Genomic DNA, 23,884 nt, shown 5'->3' on the forward strand with positions numbered 1-23,884 from the left:
GAGTTTTTTGAAATGCTGAGTTTCAAGTCAACTTTTTCACTCTCCCCTTTCACCCTCATCAAGAGGCTGCTCTTTGCTTTCTGCCATTAGAGTGGTATCATCTGTATATCTGAGGTTGTTGATATTTCTCCCAGCAATCTTTTTTATTTACTTATTCATTTTAATTGGAGGATAATTACTTTACAATATTGTGGTGACTTTTGCCATACATCAACATGAATTGGCCATAGACATACATGTGTCTCCCCATCCTGAACCCCCTGCCACCATCTTCCTCCCCATCCCCTCCCTCCAGGTTGTCACAGAGCACCAGGCCTGGTTGCCCTGCTTCATGCATGGAACTTGTGCTGATCATCCATTCTGCTTACAGTAATGTACGTGTTTCAGTGCTATCCTCTCAAATCATCCCATCCTCTTCTTCTCCCACTGAATCCAGAAGTCGGTTCTTTACATCTGTGTCTCCTTTGCTGCCCTGTATGAATCAATCTTGATTCTAGCTTGTGATTCATCCAGTCTGACATTTCATATGATGTACTCCACATATAGATTAAATAAGCCAAGTGACAATATACAGCCTTTTCGTACTCCTTTCCCAATTTTGAACCAGTCCATTGTTCCATGATCAGTTCTAACTGTTGCTTCTTGAGCTGTATACAGATTTCTCAGAAGACAGGTAAGGTGGTCTGGTATTCCTATCTCTTGAAGAATTTTCCACAGTTTGTTGTGATCTACACAGTCAAAGGCTTTAGCATACTTAATGAAGCAGAAGTAGATGTTTTTCTGGAATTCCCTTGCTTTCTCTATGATCCAACAAATGTTGAATCTCTGGTTCTGCTTCTTCTGAATTCAACGTGTACATCTGAAAGTTCTCTGTTCACATACTGCTGATGCCTAGCTTGAGGGATTTTGAGCATTACCTTGATAGCATGTGAAATGAGTGCAATTGTATGGTAGTTTGAACATTCTTTGGCATTGCCCTTCTTTGGCATTGGAATGAAAACTAGCCTTTTCCAATCATGTGGCCATGGCTGAGTTTTCCAAATTTGTTGGCATATTGAGTGCACCACTTTAACAGCATCATCATTTAGGATTTGCTATAACTCAGCTGGAATTCCATCACCTCTACTAGCTTTGTTTGTAGTAATGTTTCCCAAGGCCCACTTGGGGATGGTCTTGATCCCTGCCTCCTGTACAATGTCACGAACCTCCGTCCATGGTTCTTCAGGCACTCTGTCTGACAGATCTAATCCCCTGAATTTATTTGTCACTTCCTCTGTGCAATCATAAGAGATTTGATTTAGGTCCTCCCTCCTACTATTACTTGGGGCCCCTGAATCAGAGACCGTCTGTATGAGGGTTAGGAGCATATGTTGCCTCGTCAATTTAGGCACAATGCTCCTTATCAGCTTGGAAGCAATACTGAACGAGAACGACGCCCCCTTTCCCTAGGAAACATAATTCTCCTAAAAGAAAAGGGGGGAATGAGAGGGTAACAGGCAGGAAGGCTAGGGGTCTCCAAACGGAGGAAATCGGCTGCAAGTGACGTTTTTTGTCTCTCTCTTAAGCGGCAGGAGGAAACAAACTACAAGTGTCAGATTTTTTTCCCTTCTCTACACAAATTTAAAAGGAGGTTTCTCTTAAAAGTCTGTGTTGCCAAGATGACACCTGGTTCTACCTGAACGTAACTTTTCTCAAACCTTGAGCTAACCGTTGTGTTTTTCTTATGGAAATGTTTTTCTTAAGCTGTGTTAATGAGCTATGTATTTACCCTAGACTTTCTTCAAGTTGGTTCTGCTTAAGACTCAGAACAAACCACTACGTTTTACTCATACATTGTTCTCCTAATCTATGTTAATGAAACTATATATTTACTTGGAAACCTGCCTTTCTTCAAGATTCATGGCAATTGTTTTATGGCCTGGGATGACTCACCTTGTGCCAGTGTTATCTCAAAATGCATGTTGTAGGTAAGGGGCTTGGTGCCAGGCTCTGAGTTTTGAGACATTCCCTTTCTCTAATTAGCAGCCCGCTGGTAGCTCTGTAACATCCAGCTAAAGACTAGCAGGGGGGCACTCTTTCTGGCCCCTTCTGATGTCTATGTCAGAAGCTTTCTCTTTTATACTTTAATAAAACTTTATTACACATACACACACAAAGATGCTTGCTCCTTGGAAGAAAAGCTATGACCAACCATACTAAAAAGCAGAGACATTACTTTACCCAAAATGGTCCGTCTAGTCAAACCTGTGGTTTTTCTAATAGTCATGTATGGATGTGAGAGTTGGACTACACAGAAAGTTGAGCACCAAAGAGTTGATGCTTTTGAACTGTGGTGTTGGAGAAGACTCTTAAGAGTCCCTTGGACTGCAAGGAGATCCAACCAGTCCATCCTAAAGGAAATCAGTCCTGAATATTCATTGAAAGAACCAATGCTGAAGCTGAAACTCCCAATACTTTGGCCACTTGATGTGAAGAACTGACTCATTGGAAAAGACCCTGATATTGGGGAAGATTGAAGACAGAAGGACAAGGGGACGACAGAGGATGAGATGGTTGAATGGCATCACTGACTCAATGGACATGAGTTTAGTAAGCTCTGGGAGTTGGTGACAGACAGGAAAACCTGGCGTGCTGCAGTCCATGGGGTCGCAGAGTAGGACACGACTGACTGACTGACTGAATGGAACTGAAGGCCCACTTGACTTCACATTTCAGAATGTCTGTCTGTCCCTAGGTGACTGACCACACCATCATGGTAACCCAGGTTATTAAGATCTTTTTTGTGTAGTTCTTCTTTGTGTTCTTGCCACCTCTTCTTAATTTCATCTGCTTCTGTTAGGTTTATAGTGTTTCTGTCTCTTACCATGCTCATCCTCGCATGAAATGTTACCTTGACATCTCGTTTTCTTGAAGAGATCTCTAATCTTTCCCTTTCTAGATTTCCTCAATTTCTTTGCATTTTTCACTTAAGAGGGCTTTCTTATCTCTCCTTGCTAGTCTTTGAACTCTGTATTCATTTGGGTGTATCTTTCCCTTTCTTCCTTGCCTTTCGCTTCTCCTCTTTTTCTTTGCTGTTTGTAAAGCCTCCTCAGATGACCATTTCCTTTCCTTTGGGATGGTTTTGGTTATTGCCCCCTGTATAGTGTTACAAACCTCGTTTATAGTTCTTAAGGTACTGTGTCTGTCAGATTCTATAATAATATAAGGAATAGATTACATAATATATAATATAATATATAAGGAATAGATTCCCTTGAGTCTGTTTCATCACCTCCACTGCATGATCATAAGGGATTTGATTTAGGTCTTACCTGAATGATCTAGTGATTTTCCCGACTTTCCTTCAGTTTAAGCTGAACTTTGCAATAAAGGGTTCATGATGTGAGCCACAGTCAGGTCCGGGTCTTATTTTTGCTGACTGTTTAGGGCTACTCCATCTTCAGCTGCAAAGAATATAATCAATCTGATTTCAGTGTTGACCATCTGGTGTTCTCCATGTGTATAGTTGTCTCCTGTGTCATTGGCAGAGGGTGTTTGCTATGACATGTTCTCTTGACAAAACTGTTAGCCTTTGCCCTGCTTCATGTTGTATCCCAAGGCCAAGCTTGCCTGTTACTCCAGGTATCTCTTGATTTCCTCCTTTTGCATTCCAATGCTGTGATGAAAGGTATATCTTATTTTTGGGGTTAGTTTGTATAAGGTCTTGTGGATCTCAGAGAACCGTTCTGCTTCAGCTTCTTTGGCTTTAGTAGTTGGGACATAGGCTTGGATTGCTGTGATGTTTAATGGCCTGCCTTGAAAACGAACTTAGATTATTCTTTTATTTTTGAGATGGCACCTAATTACTGTATTTTGGACTCTTTAATTGACTAGAAGGGCTACTCTATTTCTTCTAAGAGATTCTTTCCCACAGTAATAGATACAGTGGTCATCCATTCCCATCCATTTTAGTTCAGTGATTCATGTTCATTCTTGCCATCTTGCTTGACCAAGTTTAATTTATCTTGATTCATAGACCTAACATTCCAGGTTCCTATGCAGTATATTTCTTTACAGCATTGAACTTTACTTCCATTAAGGGGTGACATATGTGTATACATGTGAGAGTACCACTACAGTCAAGATAATATACATAGCCATTATTTCTAGGTTTCCTTGTGTCCTTTTGTAGGGTCTCCATTCTGTCTCTTCTCCACTCTTAGGCAATTACTAATATGCTTCCTGTCATTATACATTAGTTTGCATTTCCCAGAGTTTTATATAAATTGAATCATACAGTATATTTTTTTTTGTCTGACTTCTTTCACTTAGGATAATTATTTTGAGATTCATCCATACAGTAGCATCTATCAAGAATATGTCTCTTTTTATTGGTAATTATTATTTTATTGTATGTACATTCCAGTTAGGAGCTACAAATAAAACTACTGTAAGCATTTGCATGCAGAGTGGTTCTAATGTATTATATTTTTACCAGCAGTTCTTGAGAGTTCCATTTAAAAAAAATAATTTTTTAGCCCAATTTTAGATTTTTTTTACAATTTTTAGATTTACAGAAAAATTGCAAAGATAGTACAGCGTTCCCATGTGCCCTTCATCCAGTTTCCCCTGTGGTGTTGTCCATGCTCTGTCACTTCAGTCGTGTCCGACTCTGTGCCCCTATGCACTGTAGCCCGCCAGGCTCCTCTGTCCATGGGATTCTCCAGGTAAGAATACTGGAGTGGGTTGTCATGCCCTCCTCTAGGGGATCTTCCCAACCCAGGGATCAAACCCAGGTCTCCTGCATTGCAGGTAGATTCTTTACCAACTGAGCCCAGAGAAGCCCAATTAATGAGTATTAATATATTATTATTATCTGAAGTCCACACTTGCTTCACATTTCCTTAGTTTTTACCTGATGTCCTTTTTCTGTTCCAGGATCCCATGTGAAATTTAGTTGTCTTGTTAGGCTTCTTTTGACCATAACAGTTTCTCAGATTTGCCTTGTTTTTGATGACCTTAATGACAGTTTTGAAGAGTACTAATGAAGTACTAGTACTAGAAAAATCCCTCTATTAGGATTTTTCTTTGGTTTTTCTCATAATTAGACTGAAGTTGTGGACTTTGGAGTGGAAGACCAGTGAAGTAACATGCCATTTTCTTCACATGATAGCAAGAGTACATATTAACAAGACTTTTCAGTGAATATTGACTTTGATCACTTGTCTGAGATAGTATTTGTAAGATTCTGTACTATAAATTTTTTTTCCCACCCCTCTGTCCATACTGTCCTCTGGGAGGAAGTCACTATGCAGCTTACACACTAAGGAGTAGGGTTTACGCCCCGTTGCCTTGAGGAGGGTAGTATCTACATAAATTATTTGAAATTCTCCTGCATGGGATATTTGTCTTTTCTCCCTCATTTATTTCAGTCGTTTGTTTGTATCAGTATTGATTCATGAATATTTATTTTATACTTTGAGTTAAAATCTAGTATTATTTCATTTATACTTTAGATTATGTTCCACTACTACTTCAAATTGTATCAGCTTGACCATTTGGAGCTCTTTTGGTTGACTCCTATGTCCCTCCCTTTGATATATCCTCATCGAAGTTTTAGTCTGTTTAGCACTTCTGTATTTTCTGACAGTATAAGATTCTCCAGTCTTATTTTGTCTATTACCTGCTTCAGTCCTCAAAACAGCCATTGCTCTTAAGGAGCCCTGATTTCTATTATTGGAGAATAGTATCAGAAACCAAGATCTAGGCACTGTGTATGCTCTTTGCTACATGGTTGTCATTGCTTTTAGACCCTCCCAGCTGACAAAGCTCTAGTTGAAGCACTCAGGTTCAGTAGTTGTGGCACGCAGGTTTAGTTGCCCCTTGGCACGTGGGATCTTAGTTCCCCAACAAGGAATTGAACCCACATCTCCTGCATTAGACGGTGGATTCTTAACCACTGGACCATCGGGGAAGTTCCCCACTGGTTATTTTTAACTCTAGCACTTTGAACTTCAGGCATTATGTAGGCCAAGTCATTCCTTCTTTTGATTTTTTTTTTTTTTATCCCTTTCTTCACTGAAATGTTGATTGGGATAGAAGAGGACTGTGCTGCTTTGATCTAGCTGAGAAAGTAGTCTTCCCATAGAAGTCCTCTCAGCCCTACTGGCCTGAATGCCCATTACTTTTCACTTTTCACTGCTCTGAAAAACCATTGGCAGTCCTGTTTCCCAAGCTCCAGCTGTATTTACATTGTTTGAGCTCCTTCTGCCCCAGTCCCTTCCCTTCAATCTTACATAGACTGCTCCCTGCCCTTGACATGTCCCTCTTGCCCAGAGCCATAGCTCTGGGCTTTTACACATATACAGGAACCAAATAGTATATGTGCCTGTGGCCTTGAAATGCAGTTATGAAGGCAGTATTTTAATTTCCTTTTCATTAGTCTCTGACCCAGCCCCATTAGATGTAAGCTTCATGAGGACCATTTGTAGGCATGTTTGCATGCTTCAGCATCCAGCACGGTGCACGGCCTTGGGCCTGATAAACATTTGTGAGAAGATGGATGTCTGTGGTTTCATTCGCTTGTCTTCTTTTCACTTCTTTGAGTTCTTCTCAAACCACCTTAATTCTCCTCTATTTGATTTCATGTGTTTTGATAAAGGTCTTTTTGAGAAAAAAATACTTTTTCTGATGCCTAGTCCTGTTCCAACTGGAAGTATTACAAAATCTTTAACCACTTCTGACAGGGTGTGGACTGTATTTTCTGGTAACTTCTATCCTCAAAATTTTTTTTGATTAAATTAATAACTTCTGTATTCTGTGCCGTTTCACCATCTCAGGTATACAGATACTGAATCCATGTAAGAATACTTGATGTTGAGGCCACTTCTTTCACAGAGAGTTGTTTAGTTTGGTTTCTGGCACAAAACTGGTCTGAGATGCTACCTTTAACTTAACCATCATAGTTTTGCTGAGCAGGGACAAACTATTGGGACTCATTTTCTCCCATAGTACAATACAGCTGATCAGAGCCTTCTTTGTCTTGCAGGAATCGATAGCAGGTACAATGAAGGCTGCAGAGAGCTGGCAAATTATCTTCTGCTTGGTTTGTACAATCAAAATGCCAGTGATTTTGAGAAAACAGGGTTTTCTGAAGAAGTTTTAGATGGTAAGTATATATTGGTAGACTGCGAGAGAAGAGTTACGTGATTTATTCCTTTGAATGCTTATTTCAATGTCCCTTTATGGAAATTTTTTAAATAGCCTGAAGCTCCAGTAAATTTTTGCTCTTTTTATTAATGAAAAACATTTCATCTTTGCTGATGTGTTAAGTAATATGCTTTTGGTTGCCTACTAGATAATAGACTAGTGACAAGTACGTGAACCATGAACTTCCAGATGTGCAAGTTGGATTTAGAAAAGGCAGAGGAACCAGAGATCAAATTGGCAACATCCATTGTAAAGTGAGTGAAGTTGCTCAGTCGTGTCCAACTCTTTGCGACCCCATGGCCTACCAGGATTCTCGGTCCATGGGATTTTCCAGGCAAGAGTACTGGAGTGGGTTGCCATTGCCTTCTCCAGGGGCCAGCATCCATTGGGTCATCGAAAAAGCAAGAGTTCCAGAAAAACATTTACTTCTGCTTTGACTGGTAAAGCTTTTGACTGTGTGGATCACAACAAACTGGAAAATTCTGAAAGAGATGGGAATACCAGACCAGCTGACCTACCTCCTGAGAAATCTGTATGCAGATCAAGAAGCAACAGTTAGAACTGGACATGGAACAACAGACTGGTTCTAAATCGGGAAAGGAGTATGTCAAGTCAAGCCTGTATGTTGTCACCCTGCTTTTTTAACTTACATGCAGAGTACATCATGCGAAATGCCAGGCTGAATGAAGCCACAAGCTGAAATCAAGATTGCTGGGAACAATATCAATAACCTCAGATATGCAGATGACACCACCCTTATGGCAGAAAGCAAAGAACTACAGAGCCTCTTGATGAAAGTGATAGAGGAGAGTGAAAAAGTTGGCTTAAAGCTCAACATTCAGAAAACGAAGATCATGGTATCTGGTCCCATCACTTCATGGGAAATAGATGGGGAAACAATGGAAACAGTGAGAGACTTTATTTTTGGGGGCTCCCAAATCACTGCAGATGGTGACTGCAGCCATGAAATTAAAAGATGCTTGCTCCTTGGAAGAAAAGCTGTGACCCACCTAGACAGCTTATTAAAAAGAAGAGACATTACTTGACCAACAAAGGTCTGTCTAGTCAAAGCTATGGTTTTTCCAGTAGTCATGTGTGGATGTGAGACTTGGACTGTACAGAAAGCTGAGCACTGAAGAATTGATGCTTTTGAACTGTGGTGTTGGAGAAGACTCTTGAGAGGCCCCTGGACTGCAAGGAGATCCAACCAGTCCATCCTAAAGGAAGTCAGTCCTGCGTAGCCATTGGAAGGACTGATGCTGATGCTGAAACTCCAGTACTTTGGCCACCTGATGTGAAGAACCGACTCATTGGGAAAGACCCTGATGCTGGGAAGTTTGAAGGCGGGAGGAGAAGGGGACGACAGAGGATGAGATGGTTGGATGGCATCACCAACATGATGGACATGAGTTTGAGTAGGCTCCGGGAGTTGGTGATAGACAAGGAAGCCTGGCGTGCTGCAGTCCTTGGGGTTGCAAAGAGTCGTACAGGGCTGAATGACTGAACTGAACTGAGTGACAAGTAGTTTTCAGCGTATGTTTATTGGATAAATCAGTTTTAGGGGAAATGGTAAACATCAGTGTTTGACATTATATCTTCTTGGCAAGGTACTAGTTTTCCTGTGTATTTCCCACTGCCTCTACATGCTGGGAGGCTTATGTTATATGCTGTTGTCCTATGATAGCACTTCTAACTGTGAATCAAGGACGAGCCTGCAAGGTTCTCCTAACAAGGAAGATTTCATGTAGATCTTCAGTTTAGGAACAAAGCTCTTTGTCCAGCCCTGTCTTTGGGCATTGTTTTCTATGTGACTGTAATTTATGATGGTGCCTGTGATTACAATGCAGGCTTTCTGCTCACATTCCCCTTTTCTCACTTTGAGACACTCACCCTGTGGTCATGCTGCTGTGGGGGTGATGCCTAAGAGCTATCTCTGATATCACATACTTAGCATCATGACTTGTCTGCCAGATGGATCAGAAGACAGAGGAATAGACAAATCAAAATGGACAAGAGATAGCTCTTGTGAAGCAGCTGGGGGATGCAAAATCTGATGTTGAAATAATCTTGCTGTGGATCTAGTGCAGTGGTTCTCAACTAGAGGGTTTTATCCCCCAAGGGACATTTGGCTGAAGACATTTTTTATTGTAACAGCTGGGCAGAGTGGGTAGAGCCAGAGATGCTGCTGAACATCCTGCGATACATACACAGGCCAGCTCCTCACAACAAAAAATGTTCTGGTCTAAATGTCAGTAGTGCTGAAGTTGAAGAACCCTGGCCTAGTATATATGAAAATTCTTCTAATTTCTTAGTAAAGTCCTTAGTAGTATCTATCATTAGAGAGTTGTTAAAGTTTTTCTTTTTATTAGTGCAGAAAGAGCAGGCTGAAATTATTCCTTCCAGTAATTTTTTTTACTGAAATTTAGTTTCAGATTCTGATTTTAAAAATTGCTTTCTTACACTATATAATGTCTACTGGTTTGGAAATAATTCATTTTGGCAGCTCATTTAGAGTTATAAAAAGGCAGATGCTTGTGCAGCCACACATTTCACTGCAGTCAAGGTTGCTAAGGACACTACAATACTGAAATAAAAGAAATAGTTTAAGTCCTCAAAGGTCCTCTTTTCTGCTTATCTTTGTTTTTATCCTGTCGCCTAGCACAATGAAGGCTTACAATGAGCATTTTCTTCCAAATTAATTCATTTTTAAAATCCAAATAGCTAGAAAGGTGAGTTTACCAGATTTATCTTCTGTGTTACAATCCCTAATTATCTGAAAGAAAAAGAGGCAAATATGAAGAATTTATTTAAAAAAAAATTTAAAAATAGTTTATATGTTCATCCAGTTGTCTTATGCTTTCTTCTTTTACCTGCCTGTGTACTCTGTTAAAATTTACTTGTAATGATAACTTTAGTCCTGTGAGATCCTAGCGTGCTTCATTAGGTTTAGTGGCTGTTGCATTCTTTCTTTTATTGGATCCTAATTCTTTGCAGTATGTTATACATCAGGATAGAGTAGTCGACACAGGAAGCTCTCAGTGACGTCAAACTCTCACTGTTAAGCAGGTCAGCTACAAGTGATTTAGAGTAAGTCTCCCAGAAGGATGAGAGGGCAGACCCTTTCCCATCCCATGTTTCCTTTTAAGTCCAGCACTTAGCTGAGACAGCGGTGAAGAGGCTGCTCCATTCTATGATCCCTTGAACACCTTGGATCTGACTGAGTATGGAGCTTAGAGTGATTTTATAGGTCATAATCATAGAGCTTTATTTCATGAGGCCACCCAGCTGTGTAGTCAGCTGAGATCAGTATTCACTGAGCTTTATGTTTTTGTTGATTATTGTCTGTCACACTGTGTTACATGTTGGCATTGCCCTAAGCCTGGTGCCTCGGTTGCTCTCTGCTCCCATGCTCCTTTCTCATTTCCAGCCATCTCTTCCAGCCCTTTCCCAAATGTTGTGTTGTTAGAAAGAGGCCTAATGGCTCTGGTATCTGAGGAGCCATAGAATGAAGCCTCTGCTTTTCTTCTGAAAGTGTGACACTTTCTTAGTGTTTAAAGTGTTTTAATATTCTTGCCCTATTCTGTGGCTCATTTGTTAGTGTGTGTTAGTTGCTCAGTCATGTCCAACTCTTTGTGACCCCATGGACTCTAGCCTGCCAGGCTCCTCTGTCCATGGCATTCTCCAGGCAACAGTGCTGGAGTAGGTTGCCATTCCCTTGTCCCTTCCTAACCCAGGAATCAAACCTGGGTCTCCCACGTTGCAGGCAGGTTCTTTACCATCTGGCCATCAGGGAAGCCCCCGTTTGTTAGTTTACTTGGTTTTATTTGCATCTTTGGGATTGCTTTGTTTATTTAACCCAGCAACACTGATTGTTATTCCTTGTATCTGAGCTGCTGATCTATTTATAGAAGCCTTGTCCACTTGCCTCTCCTTCCTTCCTCTCAGCCTTTCCTGTATACAGAGTTCACCCCTGTATATAATAACCTTTCCCAGGTCACAAGGAAAATGATATCCTCAGGCCCACAATTTGCCTTGACCCAGATGAGTCAGTGGCCAGACACTGATGTTTGCAGGAGAACTGGTCACTGGCCATATTCCGTGCTGTTTTCCTGCCTCAGTGACTTTTAGCTGTAGAGTTTCCATTTACTATTTATTTCCACAGTGAAGAACACAGCTGAGTTTGGTACAGCAGATTTTGCTTTGTTGAACTTTATGAAATGCACTGAAGGCTGTTCTTTTCACTTATTCTACCATAACCAGAGCAGTACAATGGATGAAGTGTTGCATGGGGATGAGGAAATCTTTGCTGTCTACACTTGAGTGTTCTAGAGTCACTTTGAAGCATGTTGCCTAATTTAAAAATTTTCAGTTTAGAGTTTTGTTATGTTGTTTCTGAAGTAGTTTTAATGGTTTTACAAATTATGTGGGCAGAAGGTGTCTAAAGGAAATGCCTCTGACAATCTTGTGTTTTAACTTTATTTTTCTTACAGATGTGATTATATTGATTAAATCAGATAGTGTCCATCTGTACTGTAATCCTGTAAATTATCGCTATCTGTTACCCTATGTGGCCCATTGGAGAAATCTGCATTTCCACTGCATGACTGAAAATGAGGTGAGGAAAAAAGATAAAACAAAAATGTAGAGACACTCTAAGGATACTTCAGGAAAAAATATAAGTGGAACAGAAGGTCCTTAAAAAAATTAGATTGGGGCCTTCCCTGGCAGTCAAGTGATTAGGACTCTGAACTTCCACTGCAGAGGGCACAGTTCAGTCCCTGGTTAGGGAAGTAAGATCCTGCATGCCATGTGACATGACTCCGTCCCCACCCCAAATCAAATTGTGAAATGTGGTTTCACAAAAAAGTTATTTGTTTTAGTGGAACTTTTCATATTTCATTATGAAGCTACCCTAGCAATAAATTACATACCTGAAAAAGGCGAAAAGAACTGTTAAAGTTGTGACCTAGTAGTAGGCTTATGAACCTGCCTTCCTGCCCTGCTTCTTCACCCCCAACCTGGGTCCATTTACTCAGGCCTAGGAATGGCCCCAGGAGCTGTTCTGTGACATCTCCATGTTTGGATTTCTTGGTATTTGTTTCTGTTTCCCTTTGGACCCTTTCTAAGAGTTTGGCTAGAAATCAAATTTGGGCTTAAGATTTAGAACTTTATGGAAGTTGGGACCCAGTGTAAGTTTAGAACCCTTTTTCCATATGAGCATTTGGGGAATTTGTTTGTTTTTGGCTGTGCCATGTGGCATACGGTACCTTAGCTCTTTAACCAGGGATTGAACCCATGCCCCTGCATTGCTCTGAGTCTTAACCATTGGATCACCAAGGAAGTCCCCCATTTGGGAGATTTTTGAGGATAAGTTTTATCTCTTGAATTAAAGCTCTCTAATCCATTTTGAGTTGATTTTTGTGTGTGGTGTAAGGTAAGGGAATGATGTGTTTTTGATCAACAGACACAAAAAGCTGGCTTTAAAAATACCCTCTTGAAGGGAATTCCTTGGCGGTCCAGTGGTTAGAGCTCTATTCTTTCACTGCCAGGCACACGGGTTCATTCTCTGGTCATAGGACTAAGATGCTTCAAACTGAACAGCATGGCTACCAAAAAAAAAAAAAAACACCAAAAACCCTCATGGGACAACTAATAAAAATGCAGAGAAAATATGGAATTTTGTATGATGTCTCATTAGAGCCTGTTCCTTTACTTCTCCTTCTGTAGTATGAAGATGAGGAAGCTGCAGAAGAATTTAAAATTGCCAGCTTTGTGGACATGGTTCGAGACTGTAGTAGAATTGGCATTCCTTATAGCTCCCAAGGTGTGTATCTGACAGTCATCCATGTTATAACCTTGCTGGGATGGTGTATAAGTCGAAAGTCCTTACTTCTTTCTGTGGAGACATGCAGCTGGAAAACCCGTTGATCTGTTTTCACTAAAGGCAGAGAGGATCAAGCAGAATGAAATCTGAGGACTTTGCTATGCAAGTTTGCGTTGGTAACTGAAGTTTCTGCAGCATCACAGCATGCTACCAGCAATCAGATGGAAGGACTCATAAGGATTTACCGTAGTTGCCATCTAGTCTGTACCACTTATTAAAGATGAAATATAGTTGTGGCGCCTCTTGCCAGTAAGAAATAGTAATTTGGGTAGCTGTTAAAAATATGCTGACGGTGAGGCTCAAAAATAATGTATAGGGGATTTCCCTGCTGATCCAGTGTTTATTAAGACTTCATGCTTCCATTGCAGGGTATGTGGGTTCAATCCCTGGTTGGGAAACTAAGGTCCCACATGCTATGGGAGTGGCCAAAAAAAAAGTGTAAAAACAGAAGGAAAAGATCAGCAAGTTTAGCAGTGCTTCTGTCTTTATCTACTAAAAGGGGAAAAAAAAACTTGCATATTTAATATTCCTTCCTTATTATTATGATTTCATACTTTTCCCTTGAGAAAGTTGGTTAGCTATGTGTTTTTTAAGGGAAAGGAGTCAAGTTTTGGTCTGTTAATAAATATATCCACTTAGTGATACAAGTCAGATGTAATAGACCACTATTTGTTTTCTTACTTTCCCTGGAAACCAGAATGTGAAAATATGGAGAAACTTGAATTTTTGTAACTTGTTTGTACTTGACTTTCATTTTGTATTTCTAGTGTTAATATCTAAGCATTTTATCTGTTTCAGTTTTTGGTATATATATATATATATTTTTTTTCGCTAAATGAGGCTGTGGTGAACTTGTGAGAAATGATGCCTTTCTGACCACATTAGATCAGGTTTAAACTGCTGTATTCAGGATGATATTTGATACATGTTGTACTTGATTCCTCTAGGTCACTTGCAGATATTTGATATGTTTGTAGTGGAGAAGTGGCCTGTTGTACAGGCCTTTGCTCTTGAGGGCATTGGAGGGGATGGATTTTTTACCATGAAATATGAGGTATGTATGAAAAGCAGCATGTTTGGTTTTTGTCTACCACTGAGCTGTTTTTATGAACGCCTACAGTGTGGGTGTTCATTATAAAACTTTAGAAAGCTGGGAGTGACTCCAAAGGGTATGGGGCAGTTTAAAGGATTTGAAATGGAAAATTATTGCTGTTTAAGGCTAGTCTGCAAAGTGAGCTCCTATGCCTTTTATTCTTAAAGCTTCTCTCTGTCCACCTTTCTCTCCTTTCCCCATTCTGCGTTAACTATAGCACCCCAGGCTGACTCATTCTTATAACTTTTACTGTCCTATGTCACTTATATTTGTCATACCCACTTAGCCACTCACCCACCCCTGGCCTCTGGATTGGAAGTTTCTGGAGAACAAAAGTATTCTCATTGTTGTTTTTATCTCAGAAGTTTGTATAATTTAACTATTTAAGGGCAATGAAAGGGAGAGTGCAGAATTTTGTGTAATTACTGTGTACTAGGGGCTTCCCAGGTGGTGCTAGTGGTAAAGAACCCACCTTCCAATGCAGGAGATGCAGGTTCAGTCCCTGGGTTGGGAAGATCCCCTGGAGGAGGACATGGTAACCCACTCTAGTATTCTTACCTGGAGAGTCCCATGGACAGAGGAGCCTGGCAGGCTATAGTCCATGGGATCAGAAAAGACTCAGACACTACTTAGGAACTAAACAACAACTAGAGGAATAAAAAGATTAGCTTTTATGGTAAGAACAGTATCTTTTATTTCAGTGTTGTGCACCTAGAAGATGACCAGTTAAGTGTTGTTAAGTGAATTAATGAATGAGAACTGGAAGAGGGGATCATCTAGGGTATGCATTAGGAAGGATGACCTGGTATCCATATGCTGCCATAGGATCCCCACTGAAATGATCTGCTCTCAGTACAGGAAACCAGACATGCTGGAAATGGGGCTATACTCTTAGGGATAGAGTAAGTGGGATCTTTGGAAGCAAGGTCCAGGACTAATTCTTTTGCCTCCTTCTGAGAAGTAGCAGTGTCCCTAAGAAATGATTGAAGGCTCACCTGGCAAACCCTGTAATGTAGAGGAACACGGGCTGTAGGGATGAAGAAGACACACACCACATCAGCCCCACTCTTCTTGCCCCAAACCAGTTTTCTCACATTTATTATAATAAAGTAGAACATCCACAAGGCTGTGGGAGCTGCCCCTGACAGCAGTTAACACCCTAAAATTTGGAAGAAGGGGGCTTCACAGGTGGCACAGGTGGTAAAGAATCTGCCTGCCAATGCAAGAGACACAAGATACATGAGTTCTATCCCTGGGTCAGGAAGATCCCCTGGAGCAGGAAATGGTAACCTGCTCTGGTATTCTTGCCTGGAAAACTCCATGAACAGAGTAGCCTGGCGGGCTACAGTCATGGAGTTGCAGAGTTGGACACAACTGAGCACACACAATTTAGAATAGGGATTTGAAAGGAGGCATGCCATAGGACATAGAGAAGAACCTTAAAATTTTTAGTGATAATGGTAATGTTTATTTTCAGTTAATTGTATAAACTATGTGTTTATTCTGTCTTGTAAATGCCAGGCTGTGTTCTCAGCATTTTGTATAAATTAATTTGGAAAGAAAGTGAAAGTCAGTTGTGTCTGACTCTTTGCAACCGCATGGACTATACAGTCCAGAAATTCTCCAGGCCAGAGTACTGGAGTGGGTAGCCGTTCCCTTCTCTAGGAGATCTTCCCAGCCCAGGGATTGAATCCAGGTCTCCTGCACTGCAGGCGGATTCTTTACCAGCTGAGCCACCAGGGAAGCCCATGAATTAACTTTAATTCCTACAATAACCCTCTGAAGTAGGTCCTGTTACCATCCCTATTTTACAGAAAGTTTAAATGAATTTCCCAGCTCACAGAACTAGTAGCCAGTGAGTGGCAGGGCTAAAGCCCAGTCCAGAAAGTCAGGCTTCTGACCCCATGCTTCTAACCCCTGGGCTACCACTAGGTACTTGAAAAGCAGTGTACTTGGAAGTGCCACAATCCATGCAGCTCAAGTGGGGCAGGCCTCTGGCTCCTGCCTTGAGGTGCATCAAACCATGAAGTCAGATCCCGAAGGAACAAAATTCCCTTTCAGAAAAACTTTTATAGGCAATGTAGATTTTTTCCTGGAGGGTGGTGTTTTTAGGGGCAGTGAGGAGGAAACAGCATACATCATATAGTAAAAGTTATTACTGTAACTCTTCTCTGAGAATCCCTTTCTTTAGATCCTCCCCTTATACTTTTCTTGGTCCCGGTCTCATTTTTCCTGACCTCTCTTCTCTTCCTTACCTTGTCCTTTCTTGACCTTTAAGGTAGGCAGCAGTTTGGCCTAGTGATCAACTCTGCCGTCATACTGTCTGCTTCTCTTTGATTCACATATTAGAGGCCTGATGACTGCCTGAGCCAAAAAAGTTCCTGCCTGCTTTGAAAGCTAGGAGGAGAACTACAGATATAACTCAATTTTTTAAACTTCTCTTTTATTGATGCTTATACCCAGAGGAAAACCTTTAACTCAGAGGGTGTTTTGTCCCTGTTGTGGTAGGTGCCAGCATGAGAAAGGAAGCCAGACTCTTATAGCATTTGCTTGATATTTAGGCTGGGCCAGACTAAGTTATGGATACAGAGAACTCTTTCTTCCTGGAAGCAGGACAGGGTAGTTCCTCTGCTAGGGCTTTCCCTATCTCTAACTTCCTTCTTACTCTCCAGCTACTAGAACTCTGTGATATGGTAATGTAAATTTACATTAACCAACTCTTCAAGGGAGAATTCTAAAAGCAAACTTCTGAATAAAAACTATAGAGTAAGCATTCATTCATCTGCTAATGGACAAACATAAAATTTTTTGTACTGAAAAGTAGAATAAACCCTATGAAAAAATTGAGAAGATGAGAAAGAGACCATAGCATATTAGTTTCAGGGATGGATCAGCATGATTTAAAAAAATATTTTCTCTAGGAAATAAAATAAAAATTGAGAAATATATCATTTGTACTTTTCAAGCATGCGGTTTTTAGAAAAAGAGGCAAGATGTGGTATTTATAGCAAGCAGAATTTAAAAGAGAGGTGGATGGCATAAGAGGAAGTATTATTATGTCTCTAAATTCACTAGTAGAATTAAGATTTGAATTTCAAAATAGAAATCAGGGAGATTGCCAAATGGGGAGTATAAGGACCCTGAGCTCATCCCCTCTCCCAAGCACACCAGAATCACAATTATTTGCAGAACAACCATTGATGAAAAAAAGACCATAACCTACCAGGAAAGACCTGGTACAGCTAAAGACATAAAGAATGAACCACAAGACAGGTAGGAACGATGGACTTCTGATGTAGTCAAGTTCCATTCCCCAGGTAGGTGACCCACAGCTGGAGAGTTACTACATTGCAGAGGTTCTCGTAGAGCAGTGAGAGTTCTGAGTTCCATGGTGGCCTCTGCAGCCTGGCAGAGCTGCACTGGGAAGATGAGCTGCCAGAGCATTTGACTTGGAAGGTCAGCAGGGCTTAATTTCAGGAGTCCCACAGGACTGAAGGAAATAGAGATTTCTTTCTTACAGGGCATACACAAAGTATCATACACTCCAGAACTCAGGACAAGAGCAGTCATTTGATAGAACCCTGGACCAGACTTATCTGCTGGTGTTGGGGAGTGTCCCAGAGAAGCAAGAGGCAATTGCAGCTCACCCTGGGGATATAGATGCTGGTGGCAGCCATTCCTTGGATGTGCCCTTCTGCCACGTGGACACTGGTGGAAATGGGCGCCATTGTAGAATCCTCCCTTTTGCTCATTAGCACCAAGACCTGGCCTCATAAACATGTAGGAGCCAGTGCTGGGACACCTCAGACGAAACTAACTTGGGTGGAGGAACAGTCCCATCCATCAGCAAGCAGGCTACCTAAAGATTTCCTGAGCTCTCAACCACCTTTAGACTTATCCCTGCCCACCAGAGGCCAAGACCCAGCCTCACCCACCAGTGAAAAGGCACCAGTCCCAGGATCCCCTGATCCCTGACCCTGCCCTTCAGGAAGCCTTCTGTGGCCTCTGGACCAGCCTCATCAATCAGGGGTCAGACACCAAATGCAGAAAAACCAGACTTCCACAGCCTGTGAATCCAGCCTTCCCAAAACAGGCCAAACCCTGACTTAAGACCACGTTGACCCTGGCCCTGCCCACACTAAGAAGCAAATACAAGCTTTAGGATACCCTGAACCACAAATGCAACTGTCACCCCCCTCTCCCAGTAATCTGACACAAGCTCTGAGACCCCTGGGCCTGGAAACCAGACTCCAGGACCCAGATCTACCTGTTGGTAGTCTGGCACTAACCCCAGGACCTGGCTTCACCCACTAACAGTCTTAGAGTCTAATGGATCCTGACTCTTCCTACCAATGAACCAGCATGAGTCCTGGGGCTCCCTGAGGTTCTCCAGCCCACCAACCTGCAGCCAGCAGTCTCTGCACAAGGGAGGGCCTGGTAAACCCAACTGGACCAGGTTCCAACAAAGTCTTATCACATCACCCAAATAGGCCTCCACAAAAGAGGGATGGACCCATGCAGCCAACATAGGGAAACCCCTGGAACATATAGCTTGGGTGATGAGAGGGGTATGCACTGCTGAGATGCATAGAATGTCTCCTACAGAAGGCCTCTTCTCTAAAGTCAGGAAACATAACTAACCCACCAGATAAATAATACATACAGCAGCTTAGGCAAAATGAAATGACAGACATGTTCCAGTCAAAGGAATAGGAAAAAAACCCAGAAGACAAATGAAAAGCTTAGTCTTCCCAAGAAAGAGTGAAGGTAGTGATTGTAAAAATGATCAAAAAATGTGAGAGAAGAATAGATGCACAGAGCAAAAAACTAAGTTTTTAACAATGAGAAGATAAAAAGAACAGCTATAGAAGAATACAACTAAAATGAAAAATACATTAGAAGGAATCATCAGATTAAATGATACAGAATGGATCAGCGAGCTGGAAGACAAAGTAGTGGAAATCACTGATGCTGAACAGAAAAAAGAATGAAATGACATATAAGAGACCTCTGGGACAACATCGAGCACACTAATATTTGCATTTTAGGAGTCTTAGAAAGAAAGGTGCTAAGAATATCCCTGAATACTTAATAGCCAAAAACTTAATAGCCATAAACAGTCCTTCAAGACCAGGAAGTGCATATAGGATTAACCCAAAAAGGAACATACGAAGACACATGGTAATCAAAATGTAAAATTTAAAGAGAGAATATTAAAAGTAACAAGACAGAAGGAACAGATAACATACAAGGGAACTCCCATAAGGCTCTCAGCTGACTTTTAAGCAGAAGCCCTGAAGGCCAGAAGGAAGTGCTAAGTTCAATATGCTACACAGTAGGGCTCTCATTCATATTTATCGGCGAGAGTAAAAGCTTTGTAGACAAATAAAAGCTAAGAGTTCTCCAAACCAATTTTACAACAAGTATTAAAGGAACTTCTCTAGGTGAAAAAGAAAAGGCTATGACTCTAAAACCATGAAAATTCTGAAATGAAAAAGGTAAAGGAAAACATACAATAAAGATAGGAAATCATCCATGCATGAACCTAGTAGGAAGGTTTAAAGATGAAAGTAGTGAAATCCACAATATCTACAAATACCCACAATAAACAGTTAAAGGGTACACAAAACAATTAGATGTAAAATGTGATACTGAAAATAGTAATTGGGAGGGGAGTATACACTGTGGGATTATTAAGATGCATTTGAAATTAAGAGATCAAAAACTTAAAAACTATCAAGTGTACATAGAACGTTATATTAAAAACCTTGTGATAGCCACAAACCAAAAGTCTGTAATAGATATACACACACACAAAAAAATCCAAATATAACACTAAAGATAGTCACTAAATCACAACAGAAAGAAGGGGGAAAGGCCTACAAAAGTAACCCCAAAACAGATAACAAAGTGGCAATAAGAACATACATATCAATAATTAACTTAAATGTAAATGGACTGAATGCTCCAATCAAAAGACACAGAATAGCTGAGTGGATACAAGAAGAAGACATGTGTGTGTGTGTGAGTGTATACTGCCCAGAAGAGACCACTTCAGGTTTATAGACACAGACTGAAAGTGAGGGGATGGAAAAAGATATTCCATGCAAATAGAAATCAAAGCCAGGATTGCAATACTTAGACAATAATAAGCCCTAAAATAAACGCTGTTGTAAGAGATAAAGGATACCACATGATAATCAAGGGATCAATGCAGTAAGATATGACACTTATAAATATATCTGCACCCAATATAGGAGCAACTAAATACGTCTAGTCAAGGCTATGGTTTTTCCAGTAGTCATGTTTGGATGTGAGAGTTGGACTATAAAGAAAGCTGAGCACTGAAGAATTGATGATTTTGAACTGTGGTATTGTAGAAGACTCTTGAGAGTCCCTTGGACTACAAGGAGACCCAGCCAGTTCATCCTAAAGGAGATCAGTCCTGGGTGTTCATTGGAAGGTCTGATGTTGAAGCTGAAACTGAAATGCTTTGCCCATCTGATGTGAAGAATTGACTCACTGGAAAAGACCCTGATGCTGGGAAAGAGTGAGGGCAGGAGGAAAAGGGGATGACAGAGGATGAGATGGTTGGATGGCATCACTGATTCAATGGACATGAGTTTGGGTAAACTCTGGCAGCTGGAGATTAACAGGGTGGCCTGGTGTGCTGCAGTTCATGGGATCGCAGAGAGTTGGACATGACTGAGCGATTAAACTGCCTGAAATACATATATCAGATATTAATGGACGGAAAGGGAGAAGTTGACAGTAACACAATAATAGAGGAGAATTTGAACACCTCAGTTACATTAATGGACAGATTATCTGGACAGAAAATCAATAAGGAAGCACTGCCCTTAAATGACACATTAGACCAAATGGACTTATTTGGTAAGAGTATTACATCCGAAAGCAGCAGAATACACATTCTTTTCAAGTCTACGTGAAACATTCTGGAGGATAGGTCAGATACTAGGCTACAAAACAAGTCTTGGTGAAGAAAATTGAAATCATATCAAGCATCTTTTCCAGCCACAATACTGACTAGAAACCAACTGCAAGGGGGGAGAAAAATGGCAAAACCTTCAAAACACATGGAGGGTAAACAATATGTTACTTAACAACAAATGGATTACTGAAGAAATCAAAGAGGAAATCAGAAGTTCAGTTCAGTCGCTCAGTCGTGTCCGACTCTTTGCAACCCCATGAACCGCAGCATGCCAGGCCTCCATGTCCATCACCAACTCCCAGAGTTCACTCAAACCCACGTCCGTCAAGTCGATGATGCCATCCAGCCATCTCATCCTCTGTCATCCTCTTCTCCTCCTGCCTCCAGTCCCTCCCAGCATCAGAATCTTTTGAGTCAACTCTTCGCATGAGGTGGCCAAAGTACTGGAGTTTCAGCTTTAGCATCATTCCTTCCAAAGAACACCCAGGACTGATCTCTTTTAGAATGGACTGGTCGGATCTCCTTGCAGTCCAAGGGACTCTCAAGCGTCTTCTCCAACACCACAGTTCAAAAGCATCAATTCTTCAGTGCTCAGCTTTCTTCACAGTCCAACTCACATCCATACATGACCACTGGAAAAACCATAGCCTTAGAGCCTAGTGAAAATGAAAACATGACAGTTCAATACCATTCTGTATGCTGAGTGTGCTGAGTCACTTCAGTCGTGTCTAACTCTGTGACCCTATGGCCTGTAGCCCACCAGGCTCCTCTGTCCATGGGATTCTCCGAGCAAGAATAGTGGAATGGGTTGCCGTGCTTTCCTCCAGTGTCTCTTTTGTCTCCTGCACTGGCAGGCAGGTTTTTTACCACTAGCGCCACCTGGGAAACCTCAGTATCTATAGTGAAAGTGTCAGTCGCTCAGTGATGTCTGACTCTTTGCAACCCCATGGACTGTATAGTTTGCTAGGCTTCTTTGTCCGTGGAATTTTCCAGGCAAGAATACTGGAGTTGGTAGTCATTTCCTTCTCCAGGGATCTTCCTGACTCAGGGATCAAACGTGGGTTTCCTGCCTTGAAGGCAAATTCTTTACTATCTGAGCCATCAATATCTATGGGATACAGCAAAAACAGTTCTAAGAGGGAAGTTTGTACCAAAACAAGCTTACTTCAGGAAACAATATAAATCTCAAACAACCTACCAGTGTGAGTGAAACTGCTGAGTCGTGTCCGACTCTTTGCGATCCTGTGGACTGTAGCCTACCAGGCTCCTCCATCCATGGAATTTTCCAGGCAGGTGTACTGGAGTGGGTTGCCATTTCCTTCTCTAGGGATCTTCCCGACCGAGGGATCGAACCCAGGTCTCCCGCATTGCAGGCAGACGCTTTACTGTCTGAACTATCAGGGAAGCCCACCTTACAGCTAAAGGAACTATAGAAAGAACAACAAACAAATCCCAAAGTAAGTAGAAGGAAAAAAATCATAAAGACAGCAGAACTAAATGAAATAGAGACAAAATAAAATAGGAAAGATCAGTTAAACTAAAACCTGGCTCTTTGAAAAAATAAAATTGTTGCGTCTTTAACCAGATGCATCAAGAAAAAAAGGGAGAGGGTCCAGATCAGTAATGTGAGAAATGAAAAGGAGGTGACAACCAACACCACAGAAATACAGAGGATCATGAGAGACCACTACAACAACCACATACCAGTAAAGTGAACAAACTAGAAGAAATGGACCAATTCTTAGAATGATACAGTCTCCTAAGAAATGAAAAATATGAACAAACCAGTTATCAGTATTAATTAATCAGTCCAAAAATAAAAAACCACACACAAACACCTTCCAGAAAATAATAGAACAGGACCAGATGTCTTCACAGGTAAGTTATACCAAACATACCAAGAGTTAACACCTATCCTTCTGAAGCTATTCCAAAAGATTGCAGAGAAAGAACACTTCCAGAATCATTCTCTGAGGCCAGCATCACCTAATAGCAAAACTAGACTAAGATGTCACAGAAGAAGAAAATAACAGGCCGATATTAGTGATGAACATAGGTGTAGAAATTGTCAACAAAATTTTCAGTTGAATGCAAAGCACATTTAAAGGATCCTGCATCATGATCACATAGGACCTATCACTGGAAATTTTCAGTATCCGTACATCAATCAGTGTGATACATCACATTAACAACCTGAAAAAAAAAAAGTCATCTCAGTAGATGCAGAAAAGGCTTTTAACAAAATTCAACATCTGTTTATGATTTAAGAAAAACCTCCAGAAAGTGCACACTGAGGGAGCATACCTCAACATAATAAAGGCCATACATGACCAAAAACAAGGAATCAAGATTGGAAAGGAAGAAGTAAAGCTGTCACTGTTTGCAGATAACATAGTTCTCTATGTAGAAAATCCTGCAGATGCTACCAGAAATCTACTAGAGCTCATCAGTGAAGCTGGTGAAGTTGCAGGATACAAAATTAATACACAAAAATCTGTTGCATTTCCATATACTAACAGTTAACTATCACAAAGAGAAATTAAGGAAACAATCCCATTTACCATCTCATCAAAAAGAATGAAATACTTAGGAATAAATGTACCTCAGGAGATAAAAGAACTCAGGAAACAGACATTGGTGAAGCAAATTAAATACAACACAAATGGAAAAATATACTATGTTCTTTGATTGGAAGAATTAATATTGTTAAAATGACTATACTTATCCAAGGCAGTATACAGGTTCAATGTAATCCTTGTCAGAATAC

General features: G+C 40.9%; 1 protein-coding gene across 1 annotated transcript in view; it reads left to right on the forward strand.

Moving 5' to 3' along the window:
- The window catches only part of DNAAF9 (dynein axonemal assembly factor 9), a 169,588-nt gene that overhangs the window by 24,624 nt on the left and 121,080 nt on the right, over nucleotides 1-23,884 (forward strand). The window contains exons 3-6 of the mRNA XM_068986771.1: nucleotides 7,028-7,147; nucleotides 11,679-11,803; nucleotides 12,916-13,012; nucleotides 14,020-14,126. Coding sequence (XP_068842872.1) covers nucleotides 7,028-7,147; nucleotides 11,679-11,803; nucleotides 12,916-13,012; nucleotides 14,020-14,126 — 449 coding nt within the window. The remainder of the gene's footprint in view (nucleotides 1-7,027; nucleotides 7,148-11,678; nucleotides 11,804-12,915; nucleotides 13,013-14,019; nucleotides 14,127-23,884) is intronic.

Source organism: Capricornis sumatraensis, chromosome 15 (genome assembly GCF_032405125.1).
Source record: "Capricornis sumatraensis isolate serow.1 chromosome 15, serow.2, whole genome shotgun sequence".
Taxonomy (NCBI): Eukaryota; Metazoa; Chordata; class Mammalia; order Artiodactyla; family Bovidae; genus Capricornis; species Capricornis sumatraensis.